Source organism: Schistosoma haematobium, chromosome 5 (assembly GCF_000699445.3).
Source record: "Schistosoma haematobium chromosome 5, whole genome shotgun sequence".
In the NCBI taxonomy this organism is placed as follows: Eukaryota; Metazoa; Platyhelminthes; class Trematoda; order Strigeidida; family Schistosomatidae; genus Schistosoma; species Schistosoma haematobium.
In genome coordinates, this window is record NC_067200.1 from 11,729,002 (window position 1) to 11,748,682 (window position 19,681).

The window sequence follows — 19,681 nt, forward strand, 5'->3', positions numbered from 1 at the left end:
ACATATAATAAAAATATTTAGCCATAAACAACACCATACTTGATATTGTTTACTTATATCTTCCCATTGTTGTTTAGAACTACAACTGATCAGTCTCTTATTGACATATGTACATTCTGTGCGTATTGCCTTGATATTGCCTTAATTCACAAGCTTTATAAATAAAGATGGATGGTGGCTAGCAGTGGGATCTAGGACGCGTGTTTCGTCCAATTTGGGACTCGTCAGCTGGATGTGCTTGCAGCCCAGAGTTGATATTCATCCCGGGACTCGGACCTAATACCGTCCACTTCAAACGCCATCGTTTCATCCATTCAGCTACTAAGCGCTGATGGCCACCTGCTTGTGCAATGGGGTGAAGTTTTAAATTCAGTTGATATTACTTGCTTGTATTTCTTCATTGTTGTTTAGAACTACAATCGATCAGTCCCTTATTGGTATATGTACATTCTATGAGTATTACCTCGATAATGCCCTAATTCACAAGCATTTTAAGCAAAGATGGATATTGGTTAGCAGTGGAATCCAGGACCCATGTTTCATCCTACATGGGACTCGTCAGTTGTACATCGAGCTGACAAGTTCTCATCTTGGATTCCATCGCTGACCACCATTTAACTTTACTTATAATATACTTTAAATGAGATGAAAATTGGCCAAATCTTTAATAAATCAATTCAATATTTTATTCAATCATTTGAACTACTTACTAGTTGACTGAAATTAGTAGAATAGATTTAACCTTAAATGAAACTATTCAAGTCAATTAACACATATTAGCCTATTCGTATAGAGTTAGTTTTTCATATTGAAATGGAATGAAGTAAATAATTGAAGGTTTTCACTTAAAATCCTTTTTATAAACGTTTATATTATAAATACATTACTATAGGCCTTCATATTATTATTATTATTATTATTATTATTAAGTAAACATTAAGTATGTTGTTGATTAATTAAGCTTTGTCCAATGTAAACAATACAAGTGAAATTTCATTGATCAATATAGAAATACCATATCATTATTCTAGTGTAATGAATGAAGGCTACAATAGGGTAATTCAATGGATTGGATTAGGTAAAGTCATGTATATATATATATACACCATTGAATATACCATTTGTATATCTTCTATGAACTGGCTCTTATGAAACTATATCATTCTGAAATTGTTGTTGTTATGATTACTTGAATTTGTTATATTTTTTCGCTTTTTCTTATAGTTATGTTTCCATTCCGTTAGTTAGAATTCTACATTCAATTCATGATATATACTATTTGTATTAGTTCATCATAAGTAGAATACAATAAACTAGTTGAAAATGAATAATTCTATCGACAGTAAATTCATGAAATCATTGAATTGTTTGCTAAAATCGGTTACTTACTTGTTGGTAGATGCAGACTACTTGGTTTGGGTCCGCGTGACTATCGTAACCAATGGTTGGAGACTCTTGGTGACATGACTCAGAATCGATCACAATGGCGTCGGTGTATACACTCTCTGTCTTCCATTAAACTAAAAGATTCAAATCGCTTCATATCTTTCTTTCTACGAACTAATTCTTTCTTCCTGTACTATATCCTTATACACAATCTTTCTTTTATATATTACCACCTCTGAATTAACTACTTTTATGAGTCCGGTGTCCATCTTGTTGTGTTAATGAGGTATGGCAACTTAGACCGATGCATATATGTGCCTGGTCCTACGTTGTAGCTGACTGACTGAATAAAATCTGTTAGACTCAAAGTTTTTCAAATAGAAGAAATAATAGCCATTTGGATTATAAAATTGGAACTATGTGTACAAAAGTAATACCATCAATTGCTTCTCTTATCTTGACTAATAGTGTGGGGCCCTTTATTTTGTCGTCATTTAGATCGAATGATGTTTGTTGACGGGCTCTCCACTTTAGTGGCCCGGGATCTGACTCCAAGTAGATCGCATGAATGATTGTTATCGGTTTGTATATGTCGCCTATCCTCGTATGTCTTTATAGACTTAATCCGCGTTCAGTGTATAGCGGAATTAAATAAGTCAAATAGCGAGAATGGACCTTTGAATACGTATATTTTGTATACGAAGCGAATGGAATAGGACGAAATAGAACGACGCGCAGTGGAGATGGCGGGTAAGCCAATTCCATTTAGTCAAGCGTTAATCAATATTTGTAGTCACACAAAAATAAGTTACAGATATATGATGAATAGGATAAGATGTGTACACACATATATGCGCTCATATAAAAACAATGAAGATCGAAAAGCGGATAATTAACAAGGTCAAAATATGACTCAAGTAGAATGAATAGAATGGGCTGTCTGAAAGCTAGAATAAGGTATATGAGCTTAAGATAATACACGACAATACAATGGTAGTCTTAATTACTGAATGAGTTAATTTGACTAATGTACTTACAGACTTTCGAAGAAAACTATTATTGTCTTTGCTGTTTTTATTCACATATCTCTGTATTATTTTTATCATTATTATTATTATTGATTTAATATGGTTATTGATCTCACGAATACGTGATTAACCTAATTACCATTCACTCCACTTTATTACTTCTTGCTAATTTCATATAACTTTACACAACATAAGCAGAGATGGATGGTGGTTATCAGGATTCATGTTGCGCTCTATTTAGAACTCGTCAACTGGATGTACCTGAATCCGAGTCGATGTCCACTCTGTAACTCGAACTCAGTACCGTTCTCTTCAAACGCCATTGCGTTATCCACGCGCGTCCTAGATTCCACTACTATCCACCATCCATTTCTCCTTATAATGCTTATGACTTCGAGCAATATTGAGGCAATCTGAACATGATACACACATGCCAATAAGAGATTGATCAATTGTTGTCCTAAACATCAATTATAACATCCAAACAACCAATACAAAAATGAATTTATACAAAATAGTCTTCCAGTGGACATTGGATCAAACTTGTAATCGCATTGTAATTTCTCTTATTCCATCTGGTCTATATTTATTCTAAACATGAATCCCACGAATTTCACTTAGCATATAAGCTGATTAAAGTTAACATTTCGTATTACTCATTTCAACATGAACGATTTTATTTTATTACAAACAATCTCTAATTCACATGCTGTGGTTTTGAATGAAATACTGTGCCTTGAACCTGTTCGATGATAAAAATTCCTTTACTTACTAAACGATTATACACCCTTATTGTGAAATTTCATTGGTAACATTTTGTTCACATCTCAATTTAAACTATCACCAAACTGTATCTAGATATTCTTCCCAGTTCAAAATTTACGTTATTTTTTCCAAACTACTAACAAGTAGTTGCACAACCACTGTTAAGAATGTTATGGACATTACCTATATACAAGGATTTTTATTTTTGTATTTCTACAATATAGCTGATCCAGGGACGCTTGGTTATCCATTATTTATTAATGGTAGTCAATGTATGCCAAATTTTGTTCTTCAAAAACAATTTGTCAAATTGGAATCATCTACTGTTGTTGTCGTTGACTATTGTGTAGCTCCGCATGGTTTTATTTATCAAAGGCATAATAATGTTAAATATAATAAATTCAAACAATTCTGTTTATTTCTTGTTGGTAAAACAATGTATTGCCCAGCAGGTAAGAGAATCACATGTACACATTTGTTTATTTGAAACTAACTTGATAAAATCGACTCATGTTACGAATAAAATTCATAAGACTAGTATTGGCTTAGATTTGTTGATCAATTACTTTGATAACCGTTATTATATAAAACCTAACGGTGTTTAAAATCAGAAGGGAATAAGTAGGGGCCACTACAGTTAATCAGCGGATAGCACAGATCACAAAGCTACAAGCACCTCGAGTAAGTTTGAAGCAGAGAGACGAATGTGTGTTCGAGAGCAGATACAGTGGCAAATTTATAGTCAAATTTAATAAGGCGCAGCTTGTCAAAGCAGAGGTGAATAATAGGACTCGAGTACATATGTACAGAGAAAAGATAATAATTTATCAAGCGATTTCAAAGCTATCAACATTGTCTATTAAGTAAGTTAGTAAAAGGGGATTAAACAAAATTGACCATAATCGAAATTGGTTGTAGGAGAGTTGCTATAGTCTTATGGTGATACGTTTAATGTGATTGATATAAATTATTAACGATAAATATGAGACCCCCCAACAGTGCACGTCCACAACCCCGCACAAGATATATATATATAACGACTGGGAAGAGTTGGAAAGGATTGCCCAGGTTACAGTTGGATGGAGAATGCTGGTGAGCGGCCTATGCTCCATTGAGAGTAACAAGCGTAAGTAAGTAAGAAAGTAAGTGAGTAAGTAAGTAATATATAGGTCAAATACCTTCTGAGATCCATGGTTCTAAATAAATTTTTTTTCATTTTGGTAACAAATTGATAAGTTATAACACTAATGATCAGTAGTGTACTTTCAATTGTGTTGTGACATTAGTTATTATAATACAACTAATTGTTAGATACATACGATTTACAAAACCATACATTCACTTTTCTATTAGAATTATTTAAGGAAAATTCGTTTTTTAAAAGTTATCATCTTAATTAATTTCCCGTGAACGGGATTGTGGATGCGCACTACTGAGGAGACCCATATATTAGGACGAAACGGCCGTTTAGTACTTGATGGTTTAGCTTCGATTGATTGATGAATTCAATCATTAAATTACTATAGTCTCCACAACTTCCCCCCCCTTTCTGATAATTCATTCAAATTTAATTCGTAAATCATAGTTTGTTATCATATATATTAAAATTATTGAATTGATTACATTAACAGGTTTTATGCGTACTAGACGATTTCAACCAAGTTTAGAATTTATTGGTCATCTCTCTGGTCCAACGGCATGGAGACCAACATTTGATAATATCTTACAAATAATTACTTGTTGTGTAAAACCTGAATTTTGGACTAATTCTACACGAACTCCATATATATCTATTGAAAAAGTTTCACAATATAAAGGAGACTATGGCGCTAGTACCAGTAACAATAATAATAATAATAATAATGGTAAAGAAGCACAAGAGTTACGTAATATAGAAACGACTATATCACCTTTTACAACTGAAGATGAAGATTGGTTTTATTTAAAACCACGGCGTAGAATAACAGTTGGTGATTTCTTTCCATTACGTCGTCGTAAATGGATAACAAGATGGAAACGTTCTATTTTTGAAAATTATACAGATGATAATGTTGCATCAGAAATAACAAATTCTGATTCTTTATCATCATCATCATCATCTTCTTCTTCTTCTTCCTTAACATCGTCATCTATAACATCATTGTACAATCCAGAAACTTCATATATTCCACAATCTACAGTACTGGACCCACCGTTATTTGTTTCTATTTATCAATGTCCACCAGTTAAAGGAACAAATCGACTTGTTGCACCATTGTTTCGTAATGTTCTTCCTGATGAAACACTTAGTGATGTACTACAAAATTTATTTCCTGAAATAAGTTGTGAATATCGTGAAGCTAAATCTGAATTTATACCAAACGCTGAAACTCGAAGTGAGTATTATTACCATTATTTCTATTATCACATTAATTTTATTTCTCGTCGGATTCAACATAACGTTTTTTTCACATTGAATTGATTGAATGACTGTTATATCTAGAAGGTTGTTCTTGATATACCGCGTATAACGTGAGCATCAGAACGCCAGAACCCTTCCTAGTCGCAATGAGAAGACAGAAGACTAATGAAAGAAATGTTATTCCCAGTCAGTATCAATTATAGTACAAAGTTGTCAGGTATTTATAGTTTTTAGTAAGAACGAAATCATTATTGCAGTCCTCCAGTCCGCATACAGGGGGTTATTAGCATTTTCTAATCGGGAAGCTACACGTAGGGATTCTAGAATATTCTTCCAAAAGGTGATTGGATGGAATATCTTCGGCTCCTTCTGAGCCTCCTACAGCTTCCTAGCGTTCACCCGTGGTTCGTCGTCACAATGACATTTATTAATGATCAAAATGTAATGGTTAAATTGATTATATGTTCTAGTGTTTGTTACCGTACTGTAAACCAACATCAAATTAACATTAAGTCGAGTTATACGTAGAAATGATCAATAAAATAGGGATAGGTCAGTATGACACCAAAGTACTGAGAACTTACTTACTTACTTACTTACTTACTTACTTACTTACGCCTGTTACTTCCAATAGAGCATAGGCTGCCGACCGGCGTTCTTCAACCCACTCTGTCATGAGCCTTCCTTCCTGATTCTATCCAATTCTCGTTCATTCGTTTAATGTCTCTCTTCATTTTTCCACGTCATGTGTTCTTGGGTCTTCCTCTTCTCCTTTGGTATTGAGGATTCCAAATCAGGGCTTGTCTTGTCATGTAGTTGGATGCTTTCCTCAATGTGTGTCCTATCCACATACAGCACTTCTTACTCATTTCTTCCTCCACTCGAATCTGCTTTGTTCTCTCCCACAGTAGGTTGTTGCTCATAGTGTCTGACCAACGGATCCGGAGTATTTTGCATAGACAACTGTTGATAAACACTTGTATCTTCTGAATGACGGTTTTCATAGTTCCCGAGGTTTCTGCCTCATACAGTAGAACTGTCTTGATATTTTTGTTGAATATTCTGACTTTGGTATTGGTTGATAGTTGCTTCGAGTTCCAGATGTTCTTCAACTGCAGATATTCTGTTCTTGCTTTGCCGATCCGCGCCTTCACATCTGCATCAGATCCATAGTGCTCATCAATGATTCTGCCTAGATATGTAATTGTTTTTACATTCTCCAAAGCTTCTCTATCAAGTGTGATTTGACTAGTGCATGTTGTGTTGTATTGGAGAATCTTGCTTTTCCCTTTGTGTATATTGAGACCTATTGCTGCTTAGGCTGCTACTATTCTGGTCATCTTCTCCTGCATTTGTTGTTGCGTGTGCGTTGAGTGTACTGAAAAACTGATCAGTAATAATAGTAATGATAACAATAATAATAATAATAGTGGAAACTATCTTTCCAGTAATAAACTCGAACACTCATACTATGACGTATTACATGAAATACGGTAAGTGGAATTTTATAAAGTCTGTTTTGTTTTGTTCAGGTCACTCCATACATGCAGTTCATTGAATACAATCTCCAAACGGCTAAAATTTCAACACAATGCACTCGATATCAAGATACACTGAAACTTGATTTAAAGAATCCTGTTAACATAAAATGATAAAACAAAAATGCGATCAACCACTGATCGATATTCAATCAATAAAAAGTTGGATCCACTTCTTCAACTACTGAATAATTCGAAAATAATAAAAAATTGCAATAGTAGTATATTTATCGAGGACTTCTTTGATAAGGAAGGATAGGAGTTGAATTAGGACACATATTTATGTTTATTTAGGTGTAACATAGGCCAATCAGTGATGTGAATTACCTTGGATGTTTTTACAGAGATTTCTTGTAATTCGAAAGAATCCTCATCCTTGATACTAGATGAAACTTACGCTTCAGCAAAATCTAACTGAAGAGTAATATTGCTAGCTATTGGTTATTGAATCAGTGACTCATTGACATTTCGTGCTCGTCAGTAAACATATAACTTTGGTCGAAGTATAGTGAACTAAAGACCTTGAGCGACTTATCAGTCAATCAGAGGACACTGCTCAGTTTAAGAAAAAACAAGTAACAATACAAACCAATGAAACAACAGTTGAATAACAGCTTTAATCTGAATAATTAATCGTCAAATATCAAATTACTAGCTCATAGAGTTTTCGTCACTAATCAACATCAGTTATCATGCAAAATGGTTTGTGCTAGGTATTAATAAGTTAAGTTGATGTTTTGAGTTGGGTTTACATATTAAGGCCAGTGTTTTCAACACACAGCCTTCGACTTAAAGATCTGATCCACAAGGCAATGGAGATGCAGTCCCATGATAGCCGTTGACCAATAATTGGTTCATATGCCATTTGTTCCTTCAGGACCCTCGAGCCCATGTGCACCACTGGTTTGGATCAGGGTCTTCCAACTACTTTACGAAGATCCTCCATATCCATCAACCCGGTTAAAGCTCCAGACGTTCGCTTTCCGTCCTCTCACTTTCGTGAACAACATCCCCGCCTCGAGAAGGCAGAGAGTAGGACTTCTCTGTCAGTTGTTGTATGCACGTGGCCATATGAGAGCATTTCGAGAGGGAGAGCTGACTCCCTTCACTATCGCAAGAATATTGTCTAGCCTCAATAAACACTCTTGATAATGCAGTGAACTGTACCAAGTACTTTAACAAACACCTAAGAAGCAGGTTTGTTTGACAATTTTGCTTAAGTACCATCTTAAACTTACTTTTCAGTTCCTTAACATGTTTTTTTATTGATTTAAAGCGTTTCAAGAACCAAATATTGCCAAGGTTTACTTCGTTAATAATAATATGAAAGCTATCTATCATTCGGCTTCAAATTTCTCCCAAAAACACATAAGACGTTATCATAGTCCTTATTGATTAACTCAAGGCCGTCAGTATATTATACTTTTACGTAATTTCTATTATTGTATCCTGTATGACTCTCATAAGTGAATACTACTATTGAACAGCTTCTTAACTTCAATGCTTTTCCAGTTATCATCATTTCATGATGAAAATTAATCTAGAATGCTTAAAATTGTTAATACTTTAGTTACCTAGTACAAATTATGATTTCGATTAGATGTAGAACAGAAATAGTAATGAAGTAGGAGATGGATAGCATTATAAATCATTATAGCTGAGCAATAGACTAACCCCTAGGATTGCTGGATCATATTACTTGATCACATGATTTGCTCGATCTAATTTGTCGACGAATGATCAAGAAATAATAATGGATCACAATCAGTGCATATTAATAAACAGTACAACAAGCTTAACAAACGAAGTGAAATAGGTTTTACAAATAAATATATCAGAAGGGTTTTTGTGAATATTATAGTAACTTTAATGTCTGAGATCATGAGTCAATTGAAACTAGACCACCGTGGAAAACCTGGAAACACTCGATGGCCGTTTCGTAAAGTGCTTCCAGGCTTTCCATGGTGGTCTAGCTTCAATTGACTTATGATCTCAACCATTGAAAAATAAATATTCAGTATAAATGTATTAATCTATCATTGTTAGCTAACAAATTATATCTTACTATTTATTATATTTTTAGTCAGTCAATTAGCTCTTCTTATTAATGAACCAACATGTCCAGTTGGTTTTGTTAAAACACAAATCTCTCGACGAGTTGTATTTATTCTTGGTACAAGTATTAGTTTATGTTGGTCAGTTTCAAATCGTTACAAATTAGACACAACAACAAATAGAAATCAATTACCGATTGGAAATTATTGTTTAGTAACAGATCATTCATTGGATAATGTAAAATCGAATTATTTACAAGAAACTGATAAAGATAAACGTTACAACTATAAATGTCCACAAGGTAATATTACAAATATTAACATTAAATGTCTTTATCTTTAAGAAAATATGCACAATTAACCATAAACTGTTTATAAGCTAAGATGGATAGTGGAATCAAGGACGCGCGTTCTGTTCTATTTGGCACTCGTCAGCTGGATGTACCTGCATCTCAGAGTTGATGTTCACTCTGGGACTCGAACTCAGTACCGTTCACTTCAAATGCCATCACGTTATTCACTTAGCTACTGGGTTCTGATAGCCATCTGCTTGTGCAACGGGGTGAAGTTGTATTCACTATAAATCTTTGCTTATAAAGCTTGTGACTTCAGGTAATATTGAGGCAGTTTGCACAGGATGCATATATGCCAACAAGAGACTGATCAATTGCAGTCCTAGATAACAATCGGAAGATAAAAGTAAACAAGTGAACATAAACTGCTTAGTTTTGATATTTTACAAGACCGACACAAACATTGTCTACCAGTACGATGTTTATTTGTAAAACGATCTGTATTTATCCCTCTACTATTATTTGTGACTTAAACTAACCATACATACATTTAGAGAGAATGCCTATATCATGTTTGTAAATGAAAATTGTGGTACTTGTTTAAGCTTTCCACAGCAACGGATTCAAGTTTTTAGGGTTTGCGTTTTAGTATGAACATCAAATTTGAGATTCAGGTGTATTTTAGCTGATAAATCTTATATAAGAAGAAACGTGCATCTTCAATACCATTGCTAGCTGCAGTTTACAAAATAATCAAAACTCAAGTTTGTAAGTGGTATTAAAGCAGTTATTTAATATTTTTGCATATCAACAGAGACTGATCAAATTTCAGTCTTGAATTTCAACAATACAAAACCTTATATATATATATATATATATATATATATATATATATATATATACAACCTGGAAGCACTAGACGGCCGTTTCGTCCTAGTATTGGACTCTTCAGCAGTGTTCATACACGAGTCCATTCGCGAGATTGAAACCCAGGACCTTCGGTCTCGCGCGCGAACGTTTAACCTCTAATTTGCACTATAACTGGATGAGTGATCATTGATACAAACGAAAATAAAATAATAATAATAGGCTTCATGTAACTTGCAGGTAGTTAATGAAAGTCAAATGTTGATAATAATCATTAAATAAATGCTTCTTCATCATTATAATGAAAAGATACATTGACAAAACAAATTTAACATATGAGGGTAGAGGTTTATTTTGTTAGAAACGCCCGATTTGTTTAAGTGTTTTTTAAAATAATAGTTTAAGTTGTCTGAATAATGTTTGAGAATAAACAAGAATACGATTATTTGAATAGTAGAAGTGTGCATGAAATTCTCTTAAGCCGACAGAATCAGAAACTATCAGGTTTATTTTGTGTATTTTAACACATAAACATTGGTACAAAGGGGTATCAAATATATATGCGCCACACAATTACAATGAGGCCAGTAATACGTATAATCGATTTGTGTATTGGCTCTGGTACTGTCTGGGTGCCTAACCTAAAGCAGACGGTTTTCTTAGGGGGCCACACCTCGAGCCTTTAACCTAAAGGTCTACTCCATAGGCAGTGAAGCAACGTAAGGACATGCAGTTCCATGGTAGCCGGTAACCAACAATAGGTTCATACGCCATTTGTTCCCTCAGGATCCTGGAGCCCATGTGCACCATTGGTTTGAAATGAGGGTTTTCCAACTCCCCTAGGTGGGCTCTCCATGTCCACCAACCCGGTTAAAGAGCCGGACATTCGCTTTTCGTCCTCTCAATTTCGTAAAAAACAGTAATGCTGCGAGAAGGCATTAAGTAGGACTACCCAAACAGTAGCTGTATACGCGTGGTTATGTGAGAGAATTTCGCGACATGGAGTGAACTCTCTTCACGTTCGACTGTACCAGGGCATTTTGGAGGTCGCTTTAATTCTGTTTTATATATTATCATAATCTAAATTCTCTTTAGTTAATATACCCATTTCATTATTATTTACTTTCGTTAGGTTTACGACAAAATGAAATCAATTTTGTACAAGTTGGTTATCGTTTAAAATTGTGTTGTTCTGTAAATTCACTAGCAAATTTTACTGATTATGAAGATGATACTAAATTAGATAAAATTAATTATCAAGCCCCATTAGGAATTACATCACCATTTGCTATAATACAAAATGGTCCAACATGTCCAACATTTTATTCAGGCAATGTTAAATTAACAGTAGTACAGGTAAGTGAAATGAAGTGAATTATTAATCTATTATTAGAAAATGGGTTTTGTGTAGATTGCAGTAATTTAATAGTTGAATTTATGAGTTTATTCAAACAAGACCACTGTGGAAAACTTAGAAGGATCGAGTGGCCATTTCACCTTTGTACGAGACTGCTCAGCAGTGCACATTCACGGTCCCACAAGCTGGACAGCGAACCCAGGACGTTCGATCTCGCACACGAACGTTTAACCTCTGAACCGCTGAGCCGGCTGGCATCCAATTGTGGTAATGTCTAACTTCAACCAATCCATAAAATTGAGTCACCGTTCAATATTTCTTCTGTGAGTCACTGCCTCACAACAGACACGGTTGAATTCAACTGGTCTATGACGAAAAGGATAAAGATTCTGTGTAATTACTTGGAAATGACATTTGTGAGTTGATTCGACCTTTTTTTCGAATAGATCTACAAAAGTACTCACTTTCATTTACTGAGGACTATAAAGATCTTTAAAATTTTGAATGTCTTCACAGTGGTCAATGCAAAATTGTTAGTATTTTCACATGCTTTTACCGAGAATCATTCAATAAAACACTTTACGGTTTGAAAAAGGTCTCAGGTTTGCTTGATTTCCTTTGATTACTGAATAAAATACTTTTACAATTTATTCCAAATTATAGTATAATCGTCCAATTCCTCGTCCATATGGTGATCAAATTGAATTAATTGGACCAGATAATCCAGTTAAGTTAGATGGAATACCAAACATAATCATCTGTCAATATTTAAATCAAGAAAGTAAGTTATCCCGAAATCATCGTTTCGTTAAGTTATCGATTTTAGCTTTATTGAATTTCATTGCTTTGTATCAAAAACTGAGTCAAGTTAGACAACCGTTGAAAACTAGTAAAATTTTACACCTTAGCATGGAATTAATCAACAAATATTATCTTAAGTCCCACTTAGAATTGAACTCAGGACCTCTAGAACCCTTGTCCTGAGTTTTAGAACTTGGACTTACTTACTTTCCTTTGGCCTTCAGGACTCCATGTGAGGACTTGCCTTGTGACGCAGTTAGGTGCTTTCCTCCGCCTGGAGCCCCTCTGGGGCTACTGCCGGTTCCAAGCCCGTATGGAGGGGGAGGGTTGGGCATGGGACTAGCGACCACATCCCGTAGAAAACCAACTCGCTAAAAAACGCTAACCAGAAAAAAATATCGAAATTGGAAGCAGTAAACAAATGTTTTTTCGTTGTATGAGCCTGATTATTAGTACTTAACCATGAGTTAAAGTATTGAAAATAATCACTAGTGGGAGTGTACTGGTTTTGTGAATGGATGTTCAAAAAAAGTTTTGCTCTTTGATGCCTGAGTCTCAATAGTTTTGATGCATCAAGATGGGATAACTTGCTATTGGTTAATAAATGGAAACAGAAATGACCAGCCTCATCAAATATGAGGTTAGACATCAACACCATTGGATCTCGACTCATTAGTTTAGAGATTATATGTTCACGAGCGGCAATAAAGGTCCTGGGTTTGATTCCCATGTGAGGGGTTGTGTATGCGTATTGCTGAGGAGTCCCATACTGCGACGAAATGGCCGACCAGTGCTTCTAGGGTTCCAGTGGTGGTCTAACTTGTATTGGTTCATGATTTCAATGAAACGATGTTTTAGTAAATAAAATTTCATTTACTGACACGAGACATTAGTTTGGATGTTTAACTTAAATTCATTTCACATCATGGACCGTGACTTTCCCTAAAAAACTATTGAAATCTGGGAAACACTGAATATATGTTTCGTTCCAGTATGGAACTCTTTCAACTATATGTATCAAGAATCTCACTATGGATTGATCCTAGCTACAATTCAGTTGAGAAAACAAAGGGGATTTAACTTTTTTGGTAAATAAATACATTCATTGACTGAGATTACATAATTGGGAACAAATTTCTACAAACTCTCATCCACCCTTTGGCCTTTAGATGGTATGTGAGCATAGAAACTTGATATATTTGTGTTCACACTAACCTCCACGTACTACTTTGTTAGATTTTGAGAAATACTAAACACTACTCCACCAACTTAAGCGTATTTCTACATAGTACTTAACAGCTGATAATCAGTGTGTACAAATACCTTAATCACGAACGTGAGTTAATAAAGCAACTGATTATCTCAAACATTTTGTCTTAAAACACAGTTGTCTTAGTCAATTTTCGTTGAATCTCTGACCATTCATCCCTTGGTTCTCTACCATACTACAGTAGAAGAACATGTTCAAATCCATCTTGGTGATGAATGAAACGAAATCTACCTCTTCAACCTGTTTCACCCCTATTGAACAACAAAATTTTATTTACTGAATGTTTTTGTTAGTAGTAAATAACTCCTTGCTTAATTTTTTTTCTGTTTGATTATTAATATGTAGTTAAATTAGGGGTGAAATCACTTCGTTATGATTGTGATGGTTTGGGACATCGAGAAGTTATGAGCTATGGTGGAGCCACTTGTGGATTTGAAGCGAACTCTACGGTAGTTTTCCCACCTGGGAAATATTGTTTCTTACAATTATCCTCTACATGCCCTACAGGTAATCTTAGTTTTATTTGTTTATCTGATTTATTTAATTATGCTGTATCAAAATATTTAGTCATGAACTCGATTCGAGCAATATTTACCTCTTATTCAATAGGATAGTTTGGGATTTCTGCAGCAAACAACTATCTAACTTGGCGACTAAATTTCAGCATTAATTGGTAAATTTCACAGATGGAAAATGTTACGTCCTTATGGCCTGTTGATTATCACGTGACTAGATCGCCATTCAGAACGCCGACTTATATGACCTTGGCGCTGTGCCGAACCAATGACGTGTTAACCAATACGAGCAGCCTAGAGTCAACTCTGAGTTCTTATTGTTCCTCTGATATAGTAGCTTCTAGCCTAACCCAGTCGGTTCAGTTCAGAAAACCAATACCAGCTTCGGCTATATGAATGGTGTATTTCAGGCATACGCAGTTTATATACAAACAAATCAGACCTCATCATACTACAAAACAGAAAATAACAATTATATAAGATCAGACCAAAAAGTGGCTGTGATTGTGAGAGACTGTAACTAATAAACTGAGAATAAGTCCATAATAGTAAACCGTATAATAGTTGTCAATAAGCTAAATGGAAGCTTACAATAAAAGGAATATAAATATACATATAACATAGTTACTTAATAGTTATATAATAAGAACATATATAATAAAAGTCCATAAACAGATCCTAGCAGTTACTATTCGCCTATTCTTCGTCCGGATATAACAGAAAACACTGTTAATTATGACGGAAAAAGTAATGGTATTAGTATTAGTATTAGTAGTGGTGGTATCAGTATAAGTACTGGTATTAGTAGTGATAGTCATTAAGATTAAATCAATTGGTTAATTGGTATATGTACATAACTGGCTTTTCAATAGAATATACTTTTGAATGAAGCCTGGGGATTTTTAGGATGATTTAAGTGTTGTACAACGTTATTGAAACTTTTATCAAGTTGGAAGGTCATTCAAAATGTATTTTTAGGCTACCAATATTCAAACAGTTAACTAATGTTGAATGCCTAGCGCTGTTCATGAAGTTTGAGAGTGTGTTTCTTGGTCTAAATGGTTAATAGTTATTTCATCCTGATGTAAATGGATAAAATAATATGAAAACGATGTTTGATTTGAATAAATGAACGACTACCATTGAGTTTTCGATCATTGTTGGACCTTATTGAACCGTCAAACTTCATACAAACAGTAATATTGAGTGATTATCACTTATTGACACCATACAATTAACATCTTTGAACTTCGTCACTAACGTCTTCTTTCTCGAGTTAAATATTTTCTTGAGGCCAGAAGCTAGTGAATGCATAATTACTATTAGAGTGAAAGGCTTTTAAAAATTATTTTTACTTAACAACTATTCATCATTCATACAGACGAAAACATTTTTTTTAAAATCTAGGATTCATATCAAGAAGTGGTGTCGATCGATTCGGTTTCAGTTTACAAAGTCTTGGTAGTACATGTTGTCGTACTGAAGAATCAATTGGAGCAATTAAATTGCCAATTAATTTAGAAGCCCCGTTTAAACTGCCTGCAGTTTATCAACCATGTCAAGCAATAGAGAATTTCAGTGTTGATGCTGAATTACATCAATGTGTTTATTACCCAAAAGGAAGTAAGTTTATATTTTTTTAATAAGGTGAACAGGGAAAGCTAGAGACCAAGCAATTCATTTACAAGTAACTATTTTACTTGTCACAGTGAACCAGACATTTGGGTTTGGTGAAACCTCATTTAGTGGACCTTAGGGGATTTCATAGCAGAAAGTTAGTTTTTTAAGGCATGTTTTTATTTTGGGTTGAGCCTCGTTTTTAAGATAGAGTAGACTGTCTTGGATCATTTTAGGTGAGGTTAGATAATGAGGTTACCACATTTATTCAGCGGCGACACGTGGATGCCTTAAATCGAATTTGGTTACACATTTTACATTCATTAAAGTGTCCTTTTTCGTCTCTGGTAAAACTTCGCGTTGTCAAGTCATCTAGGTGTATCGTAGTCAGCAAATACGGTTATGTTTTCGTTTATTGAATCACTCAATTGTAGATATTTTGGAATAATTTACCTGAGAGAAATAATTCGAAGTATGACTTTGACTATGTTGTAATTTTCGTCCATCATGACTGAGTGCGCTACACTTGACACGTTTATAGCATGATGGAGTGGTATTTTTGTCGTAGAAAACTTTACATCAGAAACTACAGAGAACGATATATCACCTCAATAACGGATTACAATAGTGTAAATAACAATTCCCGCTTCATTTTGGTTGGTTACAAGATGCAAGGTCAAAATTGTGAATGAGAACGGAGTTTGTCCTCATCCATCTTTTTTATGTGGTTCGATGGTAAAAATAGTTTGTTTATTTATTTGCCTAACACCAAGTGCACTAGTTGATAGAGTCTACTGAAGATTACTTTAATTTGTCACAGAATGATCTCATTTGGGATAGAATTGAAAACTAGAGATCATTGAAAACCTATTTCGTTCTAGTATGGGATTCTTGAGTGGCGGTTATCCACAACCCCACTAGCAATTAGATCCAAACCACATAGATCTCTGTTGAGGATGTTAGATCCCCAGAACTCACTTAGTGAATGTCTTAATTTTGTAATTTTATTTTGGAAATTTAAATTTCCTTGCCTTCGCGCCAAAAGCGCTCTTTTCACCTTCATGTCGTATTTCTCACTCGGGAGAATCTTTAATGCTAATGGTCCGTTGTGTATTTTTAGTATGCTATTTCGCAACGCTTTCCAAGGACAGTTTTATGCTGTATATATACGTTTGATTTGTGTCTGTTATTATTCACTCATGCTTCTGGCTTACGGAACATACTTTCCCGTTCCAAGCTTGGACTTCTTCCTCTAGTTAGCGGGGCTGGGACGCATCAAATAGCTAGCTTATTGGTCTACGGTCACAAGTCTTTGTTTCGTTCGCATACTAAGTGAACTCGTAATAGCTTCAAACCTAGCAGTCTCGGACTGAAGTCTTTATTATCAGAAACTTGGTATCAATCGGTGATGAATGTAAACTACGATTTGAATAGCCAACTGGCAACAGATTCGAAAGAAGTGAAAGAGTTATGTAATATGGTTATTTAGAAATGCAGGTATTATCGACAACTTCAATTTAAAAAATCCACATTTGACAAAGTTTGAAATATGGTGATAAACTCTCAAACATAAGCATGGAGCCCTATCAGCTGATAGACTGGGTATGTTTAAACATATCACGTATTTGTGTTCATATATCGTCTTAAAACACGCTATTCGAAGATTTCCACTAGTCCCTTAAATAATGTTTCAATCTACATGTCCTTGTCTAAATCAAAAGCAAGAAAAGTTTATACACCAACAATCTGTATACTTATTTCTTTGCTTCTGTCAATTACAGCATCGTAGCCACTTCTACATCTCACTTACGTAGTAAATAGTAATATAATAAATACTGAGTTTCTTGACAAAAACGTTTCAGTCAGCGAACAACATCTACTTTTAACTGATTCATGTGCAATATTTCGTTCCAAAACAGAATGAACTGTGAGTATCGTTCACTTCAGACAATAAACAATGAAAGCTCCGGAATTATACCACTCCACTTCAGAGAATTCTATCTTGGCAGTAATTTTGTTTACTCCTTTCAGTTAATTTATGGATTAGGCAGATAAACGTATCACTAACTCTAATATTCATTTTCACATGACAGTTTATGCATAAAGCCCAGTAACACTGTCAGGCCAGGTCCTACATTGTATCTGACTGACTGATCTAGTCATCGAAATCAAATTGTTAGAGAATGAAATTAAGATCTTGTGAAATACAGCTGTTTATTTCAAATCATTTCGACTTGTCAGCTTTTTTCTTCATTTTTTATAATAATTATTAATCACATTTTGTCTTCTTGGTACTTTTTTTTCTTAAATAGATAGATCACATATAATGCTGGTATGGCCACGTGTTGTTTCCAGTTTAAATGACACTGTAAACGGGAGTGATAATAATAAAACTTCTGTGCCAAAATACTGTTCAAAATTACCTGGAAAAAGTAGGTTCAATCGTCATAACAGTAATTCTTTTCACTGAAATCACGTACCGAACAAAGTTAAACAACCGCTGAAAACTTGGAAGTATTTGACGGCTATTTCATCCTAGTATGGGACCCATGACCCTTCAATTGTGAGTCGAACCTATGACCTGTAGTCCCGCTCGCTAACACTTAACTTCTAAACCATTAAGCCGGGATCCAATAGTGCATAGATCTAACGTTTTTGATCGGCTGATTTAAAACACGTTAACCTTAAGCTGATCGTTATACTAAGTTATGATAAATGATATGCCAGACAAGTCCAGGCATTCCACCTACCGCTACTCACATATCACATTAAGGTCAAACAATATGTAGGTGATGATAAACAAGGTACGCTATTCGAGAAAGTCGACTCATCAATGTATGTATATTTGTGTTTTTGTGTGCTAATTGATTAAGTTTACCACTGAAGGTTTCCTAATCATTTCTCAACATTCCTGCTTTCGTTTGTGTTTAATCAAACGTATAAGAAGCGTGAATTTAAACCGGACTATCCGATAACATAACAATAAACTAAATTCAATTCAAGTATAATCTTAATATCTTGACTTGTGATGAAATCAATTTTAGAATTGTTAAAATCATTCTTTAATGTATTACTGTACTGTACTTTTTATGATCAAATTAAAGGGGTCGGATTTAGAAGAAGCCAATTGGGTCGTTTATCTGCATTATTCTTTAATATAAGTGAGTTAATTCAAATATGATCAAGTGTAACAAAGAGATTGAATTGAATAATTTGAATGAATAACAAAAGCTATTGTAGTGAACGAGAACATTAGTGGAGACAATCAAATGTATTTAAATATAAAATTACAGAATGCCCTAGTCAAATTTGAGAACCATACAGTGAATACTTCATTTGCAAAATGTCAATCAATCATCTCAGACTTCATTGTTCTTTCGTATTTACACCAATCACTCTCTGTTCTTGTTCTCTTCTCTTTGATTTTCTCAACCTTCTGCCAAAAGGGCACTCTACTTTCGACTGGTGATACATACTACTTATATCTATCAACATCAGTAGCACACAACACAGAAGTGGTAGTAGTAGTAGTAGTAGTAGTAGTGGTAGTAGTAGTAGTAGTAGTAGTAGTAGTAGTAGTAGTAGTAGTAGTAGTAGTATGTGCCATAATAATGTGTTCTTTTATATGAGGTATCAGAATTTTAAAAGGTGATGAAGCGTCCATTGAGCTACATAAATGTTTATGACAAAATCACTATTCTCGATTACACCGTAATTTTGTTAAACGTTACGGTTCATTTGTTATTTCGAATCTCGCTATGTTAAAACATGTCCAAAGAAAGAATGGGA

At 34.5% G+C, this 19,681-nt stretch overlaps 1 protein-coding gene across 1 annotated transcript in view; it reads left to right on the forward strand.

Moving 5' to 3' along the window:
- Nucleotides 1-19,681, forward strand: part of MS3_00009155 (uncharacterized protein) — a 72,839-nt gene that overhangs the window by 14,377 nt on the left and 38,781 nt on the right. Inside the window, exons 4-12 of the mRNA XM_051217488.1 lie at nt 3,404-3,631; nt 4,811-5,554; nt 9,202-9,474; nt 11,465-11,688; nt 12,353-12,470; nt 14,106-14,267; nt 15,683-15,898; nt 18,205-18,324; nt 18,997-19,053. Of these exons, the coding sequence (XP_051064900.1) occupies nt 3,404-3,631; nt 4,811-5,554; nt 9,202-9,474; nt 11,465-11,688; nt 12,353-12,470; nt 14,106-14,267; nt 15,683-15,898; nt 18,205-18,324; nt 18,997-19,053 (2,142 nt within the window). The remainder of the gene's footprint in view (nt 1-3,403; nt 3,632-4,810; nt 5,555-9,201; nt 9,475-11,464; nt 11,689-12,352; nt 12,471-14,105; nt 14,268-15,682; nt 15,899-18,204; nt 18,325-18,996; nt 19,054-19,681) is intronic.